The sequence below is a fragment of the Tenrec ecaudatus genome, chromosome 3 (genome assembly GCF_050624435.1).
Source record: "Tenrec ecaudatus isolate mTenEca1 chromosome 3, mTenEca1.hap1, whole genome shotgun sequence".
In the NCBI taxonomy this organism is placed as follows: Eukaryota; Metazoa; Chordata; class Mammalia; order Afrosoricida; family Tenrecidae; genus Tenrec; species Tenrec ecaudatus.
In genome coordinates this window covers 134145078-134166891 of record NC_134532.1, presented here as the reverse complement: position 1 = coordinate 134166891, position 21814 = coordinate 134145078, and the positions used below count along the sequence as shown (strand labels likewise).

General features: G+C 41.4%; 1 protein-coding gene across 1 annotated transcript in view; it reads left to right on the top strand.

Annotated features, from left to right (window-relative positions):
• HERC5 (HECT and RLD domain containing E3 ubiquitin protein ligase 5) overlaps nucleotides 1-21492 on the top strand; it is a 69201-nt gene extending 47709 nt beyond the window's left edge. The window contains exons 16-23 of the mRNA XM_075544027.1: nucleotides 751-894; nucleotides 5504-5647; nucleotides 5955-6121; nucleotides 10727-10793; nucleotides 11722-11792; nucleotides 19867-20050; nucleotides 20628-20730; nucleotides 21234-21492. Of these exons, the coding sequence (XP_075400142.1) occupies nucleotides 751-894; nucleotides 5504-5647; nucleotides 5955-6121; nucleotides 10727-10793; nucleotides 11722-11792; nucleotides 19867-20050; nucleotides 20628-20730; nucleotides 21234-21439 (1086 nt within the window). The 3' untranslated portion in view covers nucleotides 21440-21492. The remainder of the gene's footprint in view (nucleotides 1-750; nucleotides 895-5503; nucleotides 5648-5954; nucleotides 6122-10726; nucleotides 10794-11721; nucleotides 11793-19866; nucleotides 20051-20627; nucleotides 20731-21233) is intronic.
• Nucleotides 21493-21814: the final 322 nt, after the last annotated feature.

Genomic DNA, 21814 nt, shown 5'->3' with positions numbered 1-21814 from the left:
CTCAGGGGACATTGGAAAGGAACATGATTTGAGCCCCTTAAAGAAGGCAAAACTGCCCTTTGGATACACCGTCAATCCAAGAGTGCAGAATGGGGATAGAAACACGGCTTTCGGAAGTGTAGGGGCCCAGCGGGAAGAGAAGTTGAGAAACTATAGCATTACATTTTGACCTTTTTGTTTAATTCACGTTTCTACGATTTTGTATCAATACTTTTTTTTCAACCTTTTAGCAGAGCCTCGGTAACAAAGGTGGAGCTTCTGCAACTGACTGAGTTGTTGGGCTTTTACCAGATTTGGGTAGTCTGTAGTCTTCAGAATAGTACTCAGAGGGGCATAGTATACTTGGACTAGATTGGGACTAGCACCAATATCTCAGGAGGTCCAAAAAAAGAAGGAATACAGGTAGCAGAAGATTTTTAAAATGTGAATGCTAAGCTAATGTGGTTTTCAGGTTCATTAATATTAGGACTCAGGTAAGGGTTGGTGCTCTGTGATGGTGCCATAATGAATATTTATAAAAGATATGCCCTGCGTGAGAGCTGAGGGTGAATACTGAATGCATAGCTTCTCTCCAATAGTATCTATAAATCCCTTGTCATAAATGTTTTTGATGTTCATTGATACATTGAACTCACTTATTCCACTTATTTTTAAGGAAAACACGAAATCCATTGTTTGTTATACAGAAATTTTATTCCATGTTAAATAAAGTCCAGTGGCCAGATGAAATATGACACTCTGCTTTTCCAGGGTAGAATCATGGGGTTTCCAGATGACTCTCAACCACCTGTGGCGCCCACATTTAATCTAAAAGTCAGAAGGAGTCACTTGATTGTGGATGTTTTTAATCAGTTAAGTCAGTATGAGAATGAAGACCTGAGGAAGGAGCTAATGGTAAAGTAAATTATCACTTAATGTTTCTGTTTCTGAGAAAAGTAAAATGTTAAAAATATAGCAAAATGCTTTATAGAAAGGAAAATAATTTCTTCTTGCTACTGAGCTTGTCTGTCTTAGGATTTTGAATTTCCGAGTTAGTATATTGACCAAGAGGCACCTACTTTGGACTTGTTATCGGGAGATTCCAGCTCCTGGTAAAGGATATCATGCTTAGTAGAGTAAAGGGTCACTGAAAAAGAGGAAGACCCCCAGTGATATCGACTGACACAATGGCTGTACCAGTGGGCTCAAACATAGCAGTGGTTGGGGGGATGGTACAGAACTGGACAATGTTTGACTCGGTTAGATAGGGAAGCAGTGATGCGAGTGACTCAACTGCACCCAACAAGGACAGCAGTGGGACATCCAGACAGGCATGTGGAGCAGGTCTTGGGAAGTGGGTGTCTAGCCATCAGGAGAGAAGCTAGGATGGGGCTGAAGGTTTAGACTATTTAATTAATAAGTAAAGTTGAAAGTTAAAATAAAGATCATGGGAAAGAGCAGAAAAAACTGGTGACAGTCCAACAATAGGACCACAGAAATAAAATAACAGGTGAAAGAGAAAGAAAAATTTGAATTTTATAAGAGAAAATAAAGGAGAAAAGAGTGCCCCCAAAGGTAGGAGAGTAAAATGAGTTAGTAAAATCAAGGAGATGAAAATGAGGGAAATTTCCTGGAAGTGGGGATTAGCAGAGTTTTAGTAGCATATGATCAAAACCCGTGGCATTGAAGGGAGAAGTCCAAGCTGCACTGAAGGCACTGGTATGGAAAGAAAAAGCTGGGGGGTTGTCCAGGAGTTGGTGGAATACTGATAGAAATGTTTCAAAAAGCTGATGCAACAATGGAAGCACTTACTTATCAGTGCCAAGAAATTTGGAAGAGAGCTACCTGGAAAACCAACCAGATAGATAGATAGATAGATATTGCCTGATCCAATGAAATGTGATGCAACTGAATGTGGGAACTGCAAACAGTATCATAATATCACATGCAAGTAAAAATTTTGTGAAGATAAACTTAAAATGGTTGCAGCAGCAGTATATCAACATAGGACTACCAGAAATTCAAGCTAGATGCAGAACACATGTGAGAAAATGGACAAAGGCCACATCTGACTTCCTTTGGCTACGCAAGTGTGTGGGCCACGTTGTCTAGAGGAACAAATGCAGTGACTCTCATCTATCTCCAAGAAAGAGCTTTATATCAAGAAGTAATTATATATAAAGAAGGCATCTTAGTCCAAGCCATAAGTCTGACGCTGGTCCTTAAGTTCTTCTTTAGACTCACATGCTAGTGACGTGTAATGGTGAACCAGGAAGCAGAAGATCACAAGCCAGTGGCACAGGGTTACATGGATGGAAAGGAGGTGGAAACATGGCAGGGTCCTGGCAGCTCTCAGTAATCAATACAGAGTCCTCTCAGGCAGGAAGACAAAGTATAAGAGTCCCAGTGTCCCACATTCTTGTACCAGAAGGCTTATGCCATCAGTGAGGTGCATCATCAAGCAGTGACTTGATCGATAGGTCTGACTCCACACCTAGCCAGCAGTGTTCAGCAGACACAAAATCATCCAACTACCACAACAAGGGAGATGAAGAATCCATCTCTTTCTCCCAAGGCCTATTGCCATGAGGCAGAGAGGAGACATGCCTCCATTCACCATCTTTCTTTTACCCTATGCTAACAACAACCATTCCTCCCACAACCCGCTGCTTTCTCCTGGGTTTGCTCATGCGTGCAGCGGTCACACAGAACTCACAGACAATGCTGATCAAGAGAGGCTTTGAACAGGCTACCACAGGACAGGACAAGAAAACATTCAGGATGCAGCCGTTGGTTCATAGCAACCCCTCTCTCAACTGGCGGCCAAGTTTCTCTCTGGTCATTGGTCGTTCAGCCACGTGGTCCCTTGACCTCTGCCTTCCTGGGCCAGGATGCTCACCCACTTCTTGCCTCACAGTGTCATATCGCAGCACTGCTTCTCTGCTTTGTTGTGGCCTTCTTACCTCGGTGTGTAGTCTCAACCTGCATCCCTTGCTCTCTTCCATGCCCGAACCGCTGGTGCTTCTGGTCTTGCCCTTTGCCACTTCTGACAGAAATCTCCAATGAATCCACTGTTTGCTCGGCTTTTCTTCATGGTTACAGGAATCCACTCTTTTCCTGCTTCGGAGATAGCTCTCTTCTTTGGAGATGTGCTTTTTGTCTTTCAGCCAAGCACATTCCCAAGGACACAAAGGATAGTGACTTGGTTCACATGCTCGAGTAAGGTGGAGACTCAGAATACATCCCACCACAATCATGTACCAGAGAACACCCTTGAAAATGGAATTATAGCCACAGGCAAAGAGGCTGGAATCGACAACACATCACAAAAAGGACTATGGCTAGAAGGACCATGTTAAGCAATCTACTGCATCTCAATGTTGTACAAAGTACATCATTGCTAATGTCAGATGGATTTTAACTGGAAGCCAAGAATAGCAGAAAGATGTTTACTTGTGTGACATTGACTATGCAAAGGCATTCAATAAAGTAGATAGTAATGTCATCAATAATATTGCAAAGATGGGAATTCTTGCTGAACACCTTGGTTGCTGAAAGGGAAGACTTGCAGCACTTGTTGATAAAGATTAAAAAACGGCAGCCTTCAGTATGGATTTCAAACTCAATGTAAGGAAAACAAAAATCCTCACAGCTCAACCAATAAACCACAGCATGATACACAGAGGATAGGTCGAGGTTGTCGTGGATATTATTTTACTTGGATCCATAATCAATGTTCATGGAAGCAGCAGTAAAGAAATCAAATGATGTGTTGCATAAGGTAAATACGCTGATCTATTTAAGATATTAAAGAGCAAAGATGTCATTTTGAGGACTAAGGCATTCTCGACTCAAGCCCTGGTGTTTTCTATCACCTCATGTGCATGTGAAATCTGCACAGGGAATAAGGCAATAATGAATTGGTGCCTCTGAATTATGGTGTTGGCAAGGACTATTGAAAGTGACATGGACTTGCAGAAGAACAACCAAATCTGCCTTGGGATAAGTGCAACCACAATGCTGCTTAAAAGCAAGGATACCATGATGAAGTGAAATTACTTATGAATCTTCTACCCATCTCTCTGTATCTCTTATCAAATGACTGAATAGGAGCATGCAAACACAGTGCAGAAGGCTAACCTGGGGACTGGGCAGTTTCGTCATTCTCTGGATATAAGCGAGCCATCCGAGAAGCAGGAATGGGGGCAATCCCACAATCATCAAGAAAGAAGAGCCACCGGCATAGAGCGTGCAAGACCCCTGTCTGAGTTGACAGGGTAGCAAAGACACCATAGACCGACATTGAGCCCATGAAACAGAGCAGAGGGGGACACTGAGCCCATGTGGCCGAATGGCAGAGTGGTAGAGCAACAGGCTTCCGAGGCCCTAGGCACGACCAAGGGACTATGTGCCTGAGAGACTGAATACCAGAGAAAGACATGGTTGCTGGCTGAGAAGAGACGCTTAGGGACTAAAGACTGCATCCTTAATGTTTCTGACTTGTGGTAACGTGTTAGCTCCCCTAACAAGCCCCCATAATTGTGAGTGTTACCTATGAGTTCGGTGTGGGTTTTGCAACACATTCTCGAACGCAGAAGAGCAGTAGAATGGCATGGGAGGGGTGGATGGTGTAAGAATAGGGTAAGGGAAGATGGAGGGTGGAGGCAAGTCTGCCCGCAGATTTCAGACCTTGAGCTGGTGTGGAATTGGATGCTCCTTCATCTTATTGAATTTGGAGGAGGTCAGACATAGGCCCTTTGGCATTTTCTCACATGCGTACTGTGGAAATGTTATCAGGAGGAACCAGTCCCTGGGAAAGGGCATCAAGTGGAGGGTCAGCGAGAAAGGGAGAGACCCTCAAAGAGAGGGAGTGACACAATGGCTGCGAGGATGGTGCACGACCAGCCAGTGTTTTGAGCTGTAGGAAGCGACTCAAAAGCACCTAACAACAAAACAACACGTTCTTGGGCAGCATGGAGCCATTTAAGTAAAAAAGTAGCGTTGGAAGTTGATGTGCATTCTTCTCTAAAGTTTGGCGACTTAGTAGGGTAGAAGGAGTTGGTGTTGTCTGGATTGGACACAATGGTGTTGACTTTTGTTGTTGTTACTTATGGATAAGTGAGAATCTAACACTTTTGTAAACTGAGGTGAACCATTCTAAAAAGGAAAGATGGAGATAGAAGGGGAGTAACAGGTAATACAGCTGGGTTAAGATGGATTCATCTTGGCGAGGGATTGATGCCACCTCTCTAAGGAGAGAATAGGCAAGCTATCTGTAAATATTTACAAATATGTTATACATTTTAATGAAAATTACAATATGTATAATTTCTTTAATGTTTATTCTCAGTATACTTTGTTTCTGATGACTTGTATGTGTTCACTGTTATTACCATTTGTAATAAAACACATACGGTGCTTACCACAGTGTCTACTAGAGGCCACAAATGTTGCTAGTTACTAAATTAAATTTAATAATGGCCATGCGGAGCCCTAAATGGGATGGGTGATGTATTCTCTCTAGATTTCATTCAGTGGGGAAATTGACTACGACTTTGGAGGCGTCAGGAGAGAGTTCTTCCACTGTGTATTTGAAGAGATAATCCACCCAGATTGTGGGATGTTCATGTATCCCGAAAAGGCTTCCTGTATGTGGTTTCCTATCAGGGTAGGTCTTCTTTTCTTTGCTTCTGGTATTTTGTGACCAAAACAAGTGGATTATAGAAAACTGGCTTGTCTCAGTGAGGATACTTGTCTACAGGGTCATCACTGCTGACACCGAATGGACCTTAGTTAAAAGCAGAAAATACTTGAGAAATGCTTACCTGTGTTTACTGGCCAGGCATCAACATTTGACTTTCTGGATAAAAAATAAATTATGTATAAAAATGACAAATAATAGAGAAAATTTTGCTTAATATAAATATTCTATTGTAATGACAAAAAATTAATACTTTAAGAGTTTTCTTTTTCAGTCTGAATTTGAGGAGAAGAAATATTTCTTCTTTGGGATACTATGTGGACTCTTAGTATTCAATTCCAATGTTGCCAACATTCCTTTTCCTCTGGCACTGTTTAAGAAACTTCTAGGCCAGACACCATCCATAGAAGATTTGAAAGAACTCAGTCCTAATTTGGCAAAGTAAGTGAACATATTTCCTTTTCCAGAACCATGTATAACATATTTAGATAGATAATTAAGTATGCACATACACTAATAATAAGTTCATGTTTTAACAGCATTCTACACCATTTATGAACATTTTAACTTTGGTAAGAGTTGTTGTATAATAAGGTAACTTTCTAAAATGAATAAAGGTTCCTATAGTTAGTCCTCAGGTCTTCAATTAATCTTTGAACTGTATCGGTGTAGAGCAGTCCCAATGGACATGGCACAGGTTCCAACTCCATGGAACACCTACAAGTGATGCCTGTTTATTTTAAACGGACTTCATTTCTAGAGCATCCGTGATGTTCATTTTAACTCTTGTTTCATGTCTTCCCCTGTGCTATCGGGCAGGGAGAGGATTCAACATCTGTGTCAGTTAGGAAAGTTTGTTGTTGGGACAGATGTCCCTGTCCAGTAATAGCGACTTAGAAGCTGATTTGTATTTGCAGGGCCCTTTCAGCGGTGACATAGTAAACCAGTGGGGATGGGGAGGTATTGCTCAGTAATGGAGCTAGACAACGTTGATATCCACCTGCGGGAGGGGAATGGAAGGAGATCATTTCCTCATGCCATGCACAATAAAACAACTCCATGTGGATGAAAGATGTACAGTTCAGATAAAAAAATGATGAAAATACAAGCGTTTCTATATCTTTTAGAATATTTGCTCATACTTTTGAGATTTCTTTAATACATTTAATTGCTGTAATATGAAAGAATTTCCCTTTTTATCAAATAGTACCTTAATGAAAAGGACAACACACTCTTCACACTTTGTAACACATATTGGAGGTGGTAGAAAAATGGGATTGTAAAGTAGAGGATCGACAAAAATGAGGGGACTCCTCAATGAGACGGATCAACACAGTGACCAAAAGAATGGCCTCAGACATGGCAATGACCGTGAAATAACAAAGCCTAGGCAACACTTTGCTCTGCTGCACGTAAGAGGTCAATATGAGCCCGAGTCAACTCCACAGCCGCTAACATCAAGAATAGGAAGAGGAGGTTCCCCCTCAGGTAAACATAAGATACCATTAGTGTTTTCATTGTTTGGGGAGTTCACAGGCATTCATCATAAACACTCATTAGGAAATAGGCAAATAAGTCATACAAATGATGTGTGACTATCACGAGCCAAACATTATCAGCAGTTGTATCATCTGAGTACCTATTCCCTTCCTCAAAAATCACAATGGCTGTAACATGGTTTGTTTTATCATAATCCATTAATAAAGAAGCCCGGGGGTGGGCAGCTGTCCCCCTGACATGTATTCCTCTGGAAAGACTTAACTAAGCTCTTGAAAGCTATTCTTCCTCCATTTACATACTTCTCAGGCTGCACATACAGACCTCGCTGTAAAACAGGCGTAATGATCAGTCGCCTATCGCGTGCACCAGTCTGAGAACTAATTGACACTGATTTCTTAGCTTCAATTTCCATTCATTATACCTGCCACACCAGGTGGTTAAATACATGCTTATTGATTGAGTGAATGAGTCAACAATGCAATACGAAGCCTCATGTTAAATGTTTACATAGATGTATTTAACATAAGAACCTCATATTGCATCTTACATAAAGTACCATAGAACTGTGGAGGATAGAAAGATAAAATGAGCTGCTACTATCTCTTCAAATATAAGCTCTAGTCTCATACCTCAGTCACTGCAACTGACTCAGTTCCAACTCATAGTGACCCGTCTTTCTCCCATGGAAAGGCTGGTGATTTTGAACTGCTGACCATTCAGATCACAGCCCAACTTGTAACCATTATGTCACCAAGACTCCCAAGGATTCCTTGAAACAATTAAGGTAGTAAATTTTAGGCCTTATGCTAATGATACCAAAACAAGACCTATGAAAGATCTTTTGGCCATCTGCCTCTCAAATTTCTGAGCAACACTTGACATTTAGGAGGAAACCTACCATTTGTTCTTTAAGTAACATTTAAATCAAAACAAAACTAGTTTGAATGAGATTGATTATTAATATTGTCAATCTTGTTTTCTAAATAGAATAAAATCAGGAGGTAATGGAAATTAAAGTTGAGAAAGAGTTGGGAATTACGAAAGAAGCCTGCAGATTGGAGATGACCTTTTAAAACTCACACAAATGGCAAAGGACCGTGGTCTCGGGACCGCTAAGTCAAGTGGCATAACACAGTTCACAAAGACAGTAGTCTCCATCCTACTGTGAGTAATGACGGGGTCTTGAAAGCTAGATCCCACCATCTGATGTGCAACTGCTGGTCTCTCATCTCAAGCCAGGAAGAATGAAGAAAAGCAAAGACTCATGGAAACACGAACCTCAGCCTCCAAGATCCTGAACCCAGGGCCCAGCTACCACGACTGACTGCTCTCAAAGGTCCTGGGTGAAGTAAGCGGAAAATGTGGAACAAAACTCAAAATCATGAAAAGATCGACCTTAGTGGTCTAACAGAAACCAGTAAAACTACTGAAACTGTGACCTTTAGTTATCCTTCTCGTGCCTGGAACTGAACTCATTTCCGTGTCTCCACTTTAAGCCAGTGTGCAGCTCTCTATGGTGAACTGTCTTACCAGGGAGGTACCCATTCTTTAGCACAATAAGCCACTTGACATCAAGAGAGCAACATTTTCCCAGGTATAAAACTCAGAGGAAGATAAAGTCATTTGACTGTGTATCATAACTAACCATGGATAGTCTTGAGAAGACGTGGAATTCCAGAACATTTCATTGTACTCACGTGGAACTGGAACATGGATCAAGAGACAGTTGTGCAAACAGAACAAGGAATATATAATAGTTTAAAATCAGGAAAGGTGTGTATTAGGGTTGTATCATCTCACCATACTTATTCAACCTGTATTTTGAGCAAATAATGAGAGACAGTGAATTATATGAAGAGCGTGGCATCAGGATTGAAGGAAAGATAATTAACCCGCAATGTGAAGATGATACAACCTTGCTTTCTGAAAATGAGAATTCGAAGCACTCGCTGATGAAGATCAAGGATTGCAGCCTCTAGTATTAATTACAACTCAATGTAAAGAATGTCAAAATACACACAAATGGACCTATAGGTAACATCATAATAAACAGAGAAAAGATTGAAGTTGTCAAGGATTTCATCTTGCTTGAATCCACAACCAATGTTCATGGAAGCAGCAGTCAGGAGATCAAGAGATGCATTGCATTAGGTAAATCTGTTTCACAAGCACTTGGAAGTGTTGAAAAGCAAGGATGTTACTTTGACGGCTGAGGTGTGCTTGGCTCAAGCCATGGTAGTATGAGTTGCCTCATATGCATGTAGAAGTTGGACCTTGAATAAGGAAGACCAAAGAAAAACCAATGCATTTGAACAATAGTGTTGTCAAAGAATATTGAAATTACTGTGGACTACCGAAAGAACAAACAGATCTTTTTTGGAAGAAGTACAGTCACAAGGCGCTTTAGAAGCAGTGATGGTGGGACTTGGTGACATATTGTATGGAAATGCTATCAGGAGAGACCAGTCCATGGAGAAGGACATTATGCTTGGTAAAGTGGAGCAGTGGAAAAGGGGAAGGCCCTCAGTAGAATGGAGTGACACGATCCTTGCAAATATAGACTCTGTGACAGTTACATAATCTGTCCATTTGAGTGAAGGGGTGGAGTCTAGCCTATCAATCGGGTTTTAGCCAATATTGCTTCTGTGGACCTGGCCTTCTGAGGATTCCCGGAACTCCTGTATTCCTCCATAGAGGGGACACACACACGCTCTCTGTTTAGTCTTCTTGTTGTCAAGACATACGAAGCCACACTGATCAAAGCCAGAGCCCTGGAGCTGGAGGAACCATGTGGAGACCCATTGCCACCACTGAGATGCTTCTACCACCACTGGATCCACCAGACTTTCCACCCATTGGCCTGTGATCCTCCTGCATTCAGCATCATTGCATGTGTTGCATGAGTCTGAAGAGGAATTTATAGACTGGTATCAGACATATAGGCTAATATCAGACTTATGGACTCGATCTGCACTGGGCTGGGATGTGTTCTTAATATACAATTACTTTTTGCTATAAAGCCCTCTCTTATACACATAGGAATGTCTCTGGATTTGCTTCTCTAGTCAACCCAGACGAACGCAGGCGCAAACATAAAAACAATTGCGAGGATAGCACAGGGCCAGGAGATGTTTGTTTCTGTTGTGCTTAGTGTCTCCATGAGTTGGAACCCAGTTGATGACACCTCACAACAACAACAAACTTCGGAGGCAGGAAGGAAGAGGAAAGATTGACAAGCGGAGCCAGTGAGAAGAACGTTCTTATATTGTGGGGATTGCAAATCAGTTTCGCAAAACAAAATGTGCACGGGTGATTGAATAGAAAACCAGTTTGTTTGGTAAACTTTCAAACAACAATAAAAGGTTGCAAAATAGCAACAGCAGCGCTCACATTTTCAGCTGAGGTCTGCCTCTGTCTGGATTATCAGCACAGAGATTAGGAGTTGCTGGGACAACAAAGGCCTGACCTTCACCTTCAGTATAGCCGTGCACTTCACAGTGCGTTTACAGAGCCATCACGATGAAAACAAGATGATTTTTTCCCTAGGAGTTTGCAAACCCTTCTCGATGATGAAGGTGATGAATTTGAGGACACGTACGGTATCTGTTTTCAGGTGAGTAACAATAAAAACTAGATATCCGATCAGATCTTAAAATCTAAACCTAAACGCATGTCTTTTACTGTTATTTTAAATATTTGATTCGGTTAGTGAAAACATTCATGTTTTCTTATTTTTCATGAGAAGAGCCTAACAAACAGCTCTAAAATTTAGTGGCTTAAGATAATGGTTCTGTGGGTTCCTTGTCTGGACAAACATGGCCTGGCAGGGTGATGTACAATGGCCTGACATCTGGGAGTTGGCAGTGTGTCTCTGTTCCACATGGCCTCTCATCCTCCAATGGACTTCTGTACAGGATGGTCTTTGGCATAAGCATTATGGAGGTGGGAAGGGCAGCCTTTCATCTACTAGGGGGTGGGTTCACCGGCTGGCTCTGCCCATGGAGGTGAGACTATGAATTAGTGCACTAGGTGACATCCACCCTGTGATACCACTGGTTCTAAGGTTACAAGGAATAATAGAAGCTAGCAAGCCTTAATACCTAAGAATGTTTCCAAGTGTCTGCTTATATCAGATCCCATTGGCCAAAGCAATTCTCATGGCTATACCCAGATTCAAGGGACGAAAAAAAAAAAAGACTCCCATAGCTTGATGGGAGATGTTGCATTTTTGTAGCCTGTCATCCTAAATTTTTTCTTTAGAAAGTAGATGGTGAGGGATAATGATTTTCCAGTGGGTTTCTTCAGTGTGATCAGTTAAAACCAATCATTCTGCTTTTATAAAATGCTTTTGCATTCTGCAGAATAAAGTGGTCCTTTTCATGTGATCATATTTACTTGTCTATATCTTTCTGACTTTATGAATAGATACATGCTACTATAACTCACTCAGGAAAAGGGGTATGGTCTTGGGTGTTTTTATTAATGATATATTTTTCAGAATTATTTTGGAAATATTTCCTGAGTTTACTTTTTGGTTATAGGTCCACTGGGACAAAAGTAACGTCGAATTAATTCCAAATGGATGTACCATAATGGTCAACCAGACTAACAAGTAAGTATTACCAAATAAAACACCAGTTTTGCACATAGACGTTGGATTTCTTTCAAGGACCCCTGGTGGTGGTGGCGGGTAAATGTTGGACCACTAACCACAAGGTCAGCGATTCAAAACCATCAGAAAAATGAGGCTATCTGCTCTTGTAGAGATTTATAACCTCAGAAACCTTTTTTAGGGTCACTTTGAGTCAGCAGTGGGGTTGTATTTCTTTCACTAGGTTCTAAAAATTCCTTTTAGTTCTTATAAATTTCCATTCCCATTAATCATTCATTAATAAGGCCAAGATGTGTGTGTGTGTATGTGTGTGTGTGTGTGTGTGTGTGTGTGTGATGGAATTTATATTCTGGAAGTGAAAGGGAACAGCTTTCCCGAGAGGCCTTTCCGTATCCTCTTGTCTAAAGGCATACCATTAACCTCTGTCCTTCTCCAACTTCTCTTTCTGTTGTCTCTTCACGTATTATCTACCTTCAGGGCTTACTCCCCAGCCAGTGTTTCCCTGAGTACTGAAAGCTTCAGGGCCTGGTCTCTCCTCTTCACTACTGTGCATCCAGTATTGAGTCTGCCATAGGTCATGGCACACAGCAAGCACCTAGTAATTAATTGCAGAGTGTACAATGGAATCTTGACTTCCCATCACTGGTGGGCTGTTACTCAAAGCCATCTAGTTGGAGAGTATAGAATATCCCTTCAAAATAATCATTGTGACAAAGACGCTTCTAGGGAGCCTTCTGGCCTAAACCAAATATGGTTTTGTTATAGTTAAAGTTATTTTTAAAAACTCGCAAGCATAACAATACATACAGATATGCCCACAAATTGTATCTGTATAGTCCAACAGTCTTCACAAAGGCAATACACTGTGTAATTACCAACCAGATCAAGAAATATAAGAATATTTCAAATTATATTGCATGATATGACTATAATCCAATTTATTTGTCCTTAGCATTACTGATGTGCATAACACATTTCTGGTGTTGGGCTGTTACAAATAATACTTCTGTGAATCTTTTTTTTTTTTAAATCTTCTTGTATCTTATTGGAAACAAATGGCGGGATATGTGGTTGTCTCGTGTGGGGCTGCTATGGTGATTAAGTGAGGCATTATTTTAAAAACACTGACTACAGACCTCCCATCCAAAACTGGTTTGAAAACTGATGCTGATGATGCCACGCACATCCTAGAGGGCCTGAAGATGTCTATTGTTCACATTATGAGTGCTGCAGGGAAAGCTCTGGACTGTTGGCCCGGGAGAAGGAAAGGGCAGAGGGCTGTGGGTTCTACTGTGTTTTTTCGTGTGTGGTTTTTACTGTGGCTAGGGTGTGCGACCAGAATGAGCTTCTATGCAAGCCACACTTGCATGTTTTAACCTTTCCGAAGCAGGGAGCGCAGGTGGCTCTCTTACTGAGTCGTATAGATGTGGAACAAAAGGAGAAGGGAGGAGTCGGACCTGAAAGTTACCAGCCATCCACAGCCAAAGTGAAGTCAAACCCTTCATTACCCTGGATTGTACATTTTGAGGCTGACCAACTGAAATAGCGATCGCGGGGCTGTTTTCTAAAGTGATGACAGCAACGTACCTTTCCGTCCATCAAGTATGTAAATGAGGGTTCGATAATATACAATATCATGTGTAGCTCTCTATTCTATTAGTAGTGCCAGTCTTTTTCACAGTAGCCATTTGGGCATATCGTGTGGTAGCATTTCACTGTGTTGTTTTAGTGTCGCTCTTTTAAGGTCATGTGCCCATTCTCTGGCTGCTTTTAATATTTTCTGCTCTGCTTTGATCATCCAGCAGTTTTATTATGCTATGCCATGGTGTGGTTTTCTTTTTATTTATATTGCATAGTAGTTAAGTCTATGACTTGAGGTCTGTATTCAGCTTTCAAAACTAACACCTCAGTGAATCATCACAGAAGCCTACAGAAAGAGAAGAGGTAGGTGTTGGCACTCCGCATTTTACACAGGAGACTAGGCACACATGATTGAGCAACTGCTCAACAGAACTCAGGTAATAGGAGTCAGACTCCCAAAATTTGAACTTCCAGCCCCCATATGGAAGGAGCCCTGATAGCGCAGTGGTTACGCGCTGGCCTGCTAACTGCAAGGTCAGTAGTTTGAAACCACCAGCCGCTCCAAGGGAGAAATGCAGGGCTTTCTACGTCTGTAAAGAGTTACCGTCTTGGAAACGGTTAGGGGAAGCTCTTCTCTGTCCTGTAAGGCTGCAATCTGAGTCTACTTGATGGCAGTGGGAGCCCCCACATAAGTTTCTGCATCGGGTAGGAATGGGGTGTGTCTGGGGTGAGCATGGGTGGAGAATGCAAATGCTGTTATTTTATCCCAAAGAATCCTTTCTAGGGCTCTTTTTTCTTAAAATATCCCTGCCTTCTTGGAAAACAAATGGGATTCTGCTTACTTGACAAGGATTTGTATAAACAAAGGAAGGTACGGTTGCTGGTATGAGAGCCTACAGAGCAAATTAATTTTCCACTCAACACTCCATACCTGTTTTACTGGGTTCTCCTAGCTGCAATTCCCTCACTGTGACCACACTCGTGATTCCTCCTGGAATTCACCTGTTGATTTGAGCAATGCATTGCTCGCAAGTGTTGCTGCCCCTTCACAGGCCTATCTATGGCATGGCTGCACGGAGATCCCCAGGCGTGCGTTTCAGATCCAAGTTGGAAAGATGTCAAAAGGCCATCGTCTCAGGCATTGCACCAGTCTCTAACAGGACGGCAACTCTGGGGTCTCCTATTATTGTTCATTTTGTTCGACCTTTTTCCCCTTTGATGCATGACTTTCATAGTCTCAGCCGGAGCTGCTGCTGCTGGTGCTGGTAGCGAGGCGCCATCTAGCTCTGGTCTCAGGCAGTGGAGGCGGGGGTTCACGCTGTCCTTCAGTCCTTCGGAGTAATCGCTTTCTTGCACCTTTCATTTTATTCATCATGCTTTACATTGGTCAGGGATAGATCCTAGATGTTGGCTTGAAAGTTGTTCAGATCCAGGTCACTGCTTGCAAGGTAAGATGTAGAACATTTTCTTTGTGGACTATGTTATACGCCAGTCAGCAGAATTGTCCCTGAAACTGTGGTCCTAAACCTCCAACCCCAGCGAGTCTTTTCTTCAAGGTATTTGGTTCTAGCTAAGAAGTTTTCATACTTTTGCCCCATTTGCTTCAGTATATATGAATTAATATATTTAAGCACATACTAATATGTATGTAGAAAGAGCTTCAGTCACCCCTATATATGTGCATACACATTGTGTTAGGCTGAGTTTCTAGAGAAATAAAACCAGTGACACGTATATAAGAAAGAACTTTATATCAAGAAAGAACTTTATTTCAAGAAAGTGGCTCAGTCCAGGCCAGCTCAAGTCCTGGGTCAAAGGTTAGCTGGAGGCCCTCCAGACTCATGGAGTTTCTAGTAGATGAAGCAAGTGGCAGCTGGGAGATCATAGGCCAGAGGGTACAGGGCTCAATGGATGCAAAGCCCTCAGGAACGTGACAGCACCAACAGGTCCCAGAGTCGCAGGCCACGTGACCCACTCACCCCACACATGAGGCTCAGCACCCAATCAAGCAGGAAGGGAAGGGACAGGAGAGAAAGAAGTTCCCCACAGTGTCGCTCTTAAAAGGTCGCACCCTGAAGGAGACTTCATTAGGCTGTGTCCTAATGGAGAGGTTGAACTCCACCCCTACCTTCACACAGGTACTTCAAGTTCAGCTCGCATGCCGATTTATTCATAATAATCACATACTATTGTTTATTATCCCACTATTTGCCTATCAGTTTGTTGTCCTGAGGTAGCTTGTGTGTTGCTGTGATTCTGGAAGCTATACAAGCAAATACAAACAACACCACCCAAAGTAAACAGATTTCAGCAGAACTTCCAGATTAAGAGGAGACTACAAAGAAGGGGTAGGCGCTCCACGTTAGAGGAACTAGCCTCCGAAACCTTATGGAGAGCATCGGATTCCGTATTGTCAGACACAGAAGCCCTCGTGAACAGAAGCAGGACATTGGCAGAGAGAGTGCCGCAAGATGAGCCCCTGTGGTCAGAGGACACTCAAAATGTGACCGAGGAAGAGTTGATCCTAAGGACGTGAGCGGAGTAAAGCCTGCGAGAGTAAAGTCCTGAGGACATTCCTTTGCTGCTGGGGCATGACTCAAAGTGAGAAGAAACAGTTGCAGACATCAATTGATAATGTGTCTTATTAACATTAATCATGCGACTTTGGGGGCTGTTGGAGCCCTGCCATGTAACGAGGGACTTTGCATCCAGTCAAGTCGATATCTGTGGCCTCCGGTCTCCCAGATTCCCGCTGGCACCTAACAAGACAGCACCTAACAGTAATGGCAATAGTTTTGATATTACAGATATTGCAGGAGTATCTCTGTAGTAGTATTTACCTTGTCTGTAACTCTTGTCCTCCTCTGCCTCCTATGGTCTACTGCCCTTCCCGTCACCATAACTGATGTCTATACTCAACCTTAGTGATGTTGTGCTAATGCCGTTCTTATTGTAGATTGCCTTGTCTTTCAGCAAAATTAATTCCTGTCTACTCTTTAATTAGTGATTTTTTTCTCTCACTTCCTGGAAATCAAAGAATATTTCTTTCTAAGTGTGATCTTTTTGGGAGGCTTCTTGTAATAGTGATATCATGTAATATTTGTTCTTTTATGGCTAACTTATTTCACTGATCATAATGTTCTCCACGTTCATCCAGGATATAAAGAGTTTCATGGACTCATTCTTACACTTTAATCTTACATAATATTCTGTTGTATGTATGTGCCATAGTTTCTTTATCCAGTCATCCACTGATGGGCACTTAGGTGGTTTCCATCTTTCTGCTCTTGCTAGCAATGCTGTGATAAACATGGGTGGGGATGCATATGAGGGAGCTTCAAAAAGTTCGTGGAAAAATTGAATTATAAAACAACGGAATTTTCCTACAAGGTTTTTGAATCCCCACTATAGCTGTTCATATCACTGTCCTTCCTTTTCTGGGATGCACGCCTATGCGAGGGATTGGTGGATCAAATGGCTCTGTTTCCAACTTTCCATTTTCTACAGCAGTTGTACCATTTACAGTCACGCCAGGAGTACGTGAGGGTTCCAGTGTCTCCATACCCTTGAACTTTGCTAGTGTTGCTGGAGTGGGGGGATATCTCATTGTTGTTTGGATCTGCATCTCGTTTTTAGCTAACAACTGGGGGCATTTCGTCGCGTTTTTGTTAGCCACCTGAATGTCGCCTTTGGCCAAGTACCAAGTCATGTATTCTGCTCACTTTTTGATTTGAGGACTTGTCTTTTCTGTTCTTGAGGGTGATGTTTTTCAAATTAATTTTAGAGCTTAGTCCCTGGTCCAATGTCACTGTCAAAATTTTTGTTCCGGTCTATATGTGCTCTTTTTAGTCTTTTTGATGCACATAGAAGCTGGATGTTTAGAAGAGCCAAGTCATAGAGTTTATCTTCTGCGTTGTAATTATATTTGGCACTCATAGGGTACTTACTCCATGAATCAGGGCCTCTAAGTTATTCTTAGTTTTCTTTAATGATCTTTATGTTTTTAGGCTTTACACTTTTGTCTGAGACATCTTGAATTGACTTTAATATAGGCCCTGAGTTACGGATCTCATTTCATTTTTATGCAAGTAGATATCCAGTTTTGCCATCACTATTTGTTGAAGATGTTGACGAGACCGTCTCTTCTCCATTTAATGTATTTGGGTCCTTTGTTGAATGTCAATGGATAGATAGGCTTCTGGGTTCGCAATTCTGCTTCATTGGTCTGTTATTGGTAAATGTGAGCCCTCCAGACTTGTTCTTTTCCCTCTAAAGTTGGCACTAAGCTGTTCTAGCTACTGAAGGAAGGTTCGTGGAAACCGGATTGAGGTGGCAACCTGCTTATAGTTCAATTGGGGTTGTATTGGCATTTTCATAATGTGAGGTCTTCTTATTCATAAACATTTATGTAGGTATCTTGATCTCTTGCTAGGGTGTTTTGTAGTTTTCTTGGTATAAGTCTTTTGTAACTCATTCTTTTTTCCTAAGTATTTTCTCTTTTTGGTAGATACAGTAAATGGTATTTCTTTTCTTATTTAATTTTCAGATTTGTCTTTGTTGATGGAGAGATATCTGACTGATTTTTGATTATTGATATTATGCCCTGCCACTTTGATGACTCTTTCTATTAGTCCCAGTAGCTTTTTTGCTGAATCTCTGGGATTTTCTATGTACAGGATCACATCTTCTGCAGAGGGGTAGTTTTACTTCTTCCTTTGTGTATTGTTGTTGTTGTTATGTGCTGTTGACTCGGTTACTACTCCTAGGGACCTTATGATCAGTAGAATGAAATACTACCTGCTATGAGATCATTTTAATTTTCTTTTTGTTATTCATCCCTGAAATTTTAGTATTAATCATCTGGATTTCTAGTTACAGTTTTCATGTGATTTCTGATTATCTGCCCTTTTTGCCATGTTGTTCTTGTATTGTTTTCCTGAATTTTCCTTGAGAATTATCCGTGGTTTCCATGATTTCATTTGTGGTTTCCTTGATCTCATGGAAGGCCTGTGTATAAGTGTTTTGAATTACTTATTAGCGAGTATCACTACCATTTCTTTCTTAGTGAAGTATCCTCTTACTTGAGCCAACTTCTCGTGTTTCTTTTTAATTTGAAATTATCCATTACCTCTGAGACATTATGGCATTGTGTTAGCCTGGGTGGACTAGAGAAACAAATTCATAAATACGTAAATGTGTATAAGAAAGAATTTTATATATAAGAGCAGTTGAATGTTGAGAAAACCTCCCAGCCCAGTCCAGATCACGTCCATAAGTCCGATATTAGCCCATATGTCCAATACCAATCTGTAAAGCCCTCTTCAGACCCACGGAACACATGCAATGATGCTGAATGCAGGAAGATCACAGGCCAGTGGTGTTGCAAGCATCTCAGCGCTGGCAGGGGTCTCCAGGTGGCTTCTCCAGCTTCCAGGGCTGCATCACGTCTCACAGGGAGTCAGCAGAGAGAGTGTGTGTCTCCCACCTCCAAGGAGGAAAATCAGTAGTTCCCAGAATTCTCAGGAGAAGGCCATGCCCACACAGAGGTTTCATTGGCTATCTCCGGATTGATAGGCTGGACTGCACCCCTACACTTTTAATCCTTAAATTGACACCAGGTTAGGTAACTGCCACAGGCATTGTTGTATTTATATATTGTTTATACATTGCTTTGTTTCATTTTGATTTTTGTCTTAATTTTTTAATGTCTGAGTGGGCAAGGTGAGCATGCTACACCAGTCAATAGTTTGGTAGCATTGGGCTGCTTAGTCCCTGTCCTGCGGGGTTGAGGTGGCAGGTGGGAGTGTAGTAGGTTTTAACAACTACATTCAGCTAAGCCTTTTCCCGCATCAAGAATTGGCACGTGTTCCAAGGAGAGGGGACAGAAGCAAGCCAAATGTGGGCTCACCTCCCTTAGCTTCACTGGCTTCTCTCTGCAATCTTGGTCTCTTGAGTCCTGGCTCATATTTGGAAGCCTTGAGCCAGGTGTATTTGTCTGGCTCGTGTACTTCTTTACAGGTAGAACGTTTGTCTGACCAATGTTCCTCCACCAGAGCCAGAGTCGAAAGCCCCTCTTGCGTTTAACCACGGAGGCTAGTAGTTACTCACGGTGACAAATTTAGACAATAGGAGCATAAAAGAAAACAAAATAAAATGTGAAATGTCCCTTCTCGCTCAAGTGGTGATCACTCTGAGCAGTTCAGGATTTAGTCTTCCATTCTTTTTCTGTCTTAAATAAAGTCTGATTCTCTTTACCTGTGTGCTCTTGAACGATCATTTAATATCACCCTGTTCATTTCTGTTTTACTGAACTGTGCAAAATGTGAACATTTGTTTCAGGCTGTTATGGAGATTCAATTAGATCACATATGAAAAATAATTGGGAGAACTCAATCGATATTCCCATTTTTACATGTCACTCCCTGCTGCCCCCACCTCCAGTTTCATCCAGGAGTATTGTAGTATGTTGAAAAATGTTTTTGTTTCCATAAAGGAGAGAATATGTTTCAAAGTATGTCGATTACATATTTAACGTCGCTGTAAAGGAAGTGTATGAAGCATTTCAGAGGGGATTTTACAGAGTGTGTGAAAAGGCAATTATTGACGTTTTCCATCCTGAAGAACTCAAGCATGTGCTTACAGGAATTATAGACTATGACTGGAAAACCTTTGAAAAGGTACGTCACAAAGGCCAAATTGTGTGAATTTAACTTTCTTGTCTAATCCTTGGTGGAGCTATGGATTAGTCATTGGGATGATAACTGCAAGGTCAGTGGTTCAAACCCACCAGCTGCTCAATGGGGAAATAATGAGGCTCTCTGCTCCTGTAAAGATTTACAGGTGGCCAGGAATGGGGGAAGGGAACAGTGTGTAGGGGGGGGGAAGGGCACCAAGACACATTCATGGAGAGTGTATGGGATATTGTTCTTTGTTTCATTTCTTGTGATGGACTCTGAAAATGTTTCTTTAACAGCACCCCCACCCCCACCCCCCCAAAAAAAAACCCTTCAGATTCCTTATCCCTCAAACCTAAATAGTGGTTTGAGTAGCTTTAAAAAAAGAAAACGATGAAAAGTAAAACTGAAATAGACTTGGAGTCTTTAGTTCCTCTCAAACTAGCAAACAACAAAAGAAGTATTTTACAGTTTTAGAAACCTTAGATTGGGTCGCTGTGAGTTGGCATCAGCTCGGTGTCAGTGGGTTTGGGGGGATTGGACATTCCTAAATCATTTTTGTTTTTGCATTTTTCTCTAGAATGCCCAGTATTGCCAAGTGTACAGCAAATCGCATCACACCATAGTGATGTTTTGGGAGGCTTTACATAAATTGACTTTAGAAGAAAAGAAAAAATTCCTCGGTATGTATTATATTAAGAAATAGATGAACAATGCTGCAGTTTTATCATTTGATTTGGTTTTGAAGGACAGACAGACCTCTTTTACAAACAGGATCATGGGCAGCTTATTTGTGGTTGTATCGGAGATACTGTGGTCGTTCATAGGTGGTGTGCAGTCAGCTCAGTCTCCTGGAGACCCTGGGTGCAACCAACAGAAGCCCGGTCTGGTAGTTTCCAACTGTGGATCTTGCAGTTAGCAGCCCACTGCCAACCAAGTATGCCAACAGGGATTATGAACAGTTCGACTATCGGCTCCTTAAGGGCAGTGGCTGCGTGCCAGATGGTGTCTCTGGCACTCTAAAGTAAGATGCCCCACATGGGTCCCCAGTCATTTGTGTTAGATCAAATTTCTAAAATTAAAAAAAATCTTAAAATAAAAATTGTTTTGAATAAACATAATTTTTCTGTATAAAAGTTTTGATCTTCATGGGAAATATATTACACAATGTTATTCTTCTTTTTAGTGTTTCTTACAGGGACTGACAGGCTACAAACTCACAGTTTAAGAAATATGAAAATAATAATTCGCTGCCCAGAATATTTCGATGAAGATTATCCCATGACTGCACAGACATGTTTTAGTACTCTCTCCCTCCCTAAATATTCAACAATGGAAAGAATGGAAGAGGCCCTTCAAGTAGCGATCAGCAATAACAGGGGGTTTGGCTGACCCTGGATTCTACTCCTAACTTCTTGTAAATACTTGTTAAAATAAAAACTCAAAGATTAACACAAAAGCCTTGCTCCTTATTCAGCGTTTACCTGTATGGCTGCAATTGATGTATATCTTTAAACATATGCTTTAAGGAATAATTTTAAAGTTTATTTGTTGTAAATATACTATTGTTCTATTTTGAGGGGCCTATTAAATAGTTGATTTCCAAAAACTCCAGTCCCTTGAAGATTGAGGACTTAGGACCATATTCTCAGGGACATCTCGGTGAATTGGAATAATATTGTCCACAGAGACAATGTTCTACATCCTACTTTGACGAATAGCAACGAGATGTCTTTAAAACTTGTAAATGGCTATTACTATTCAACT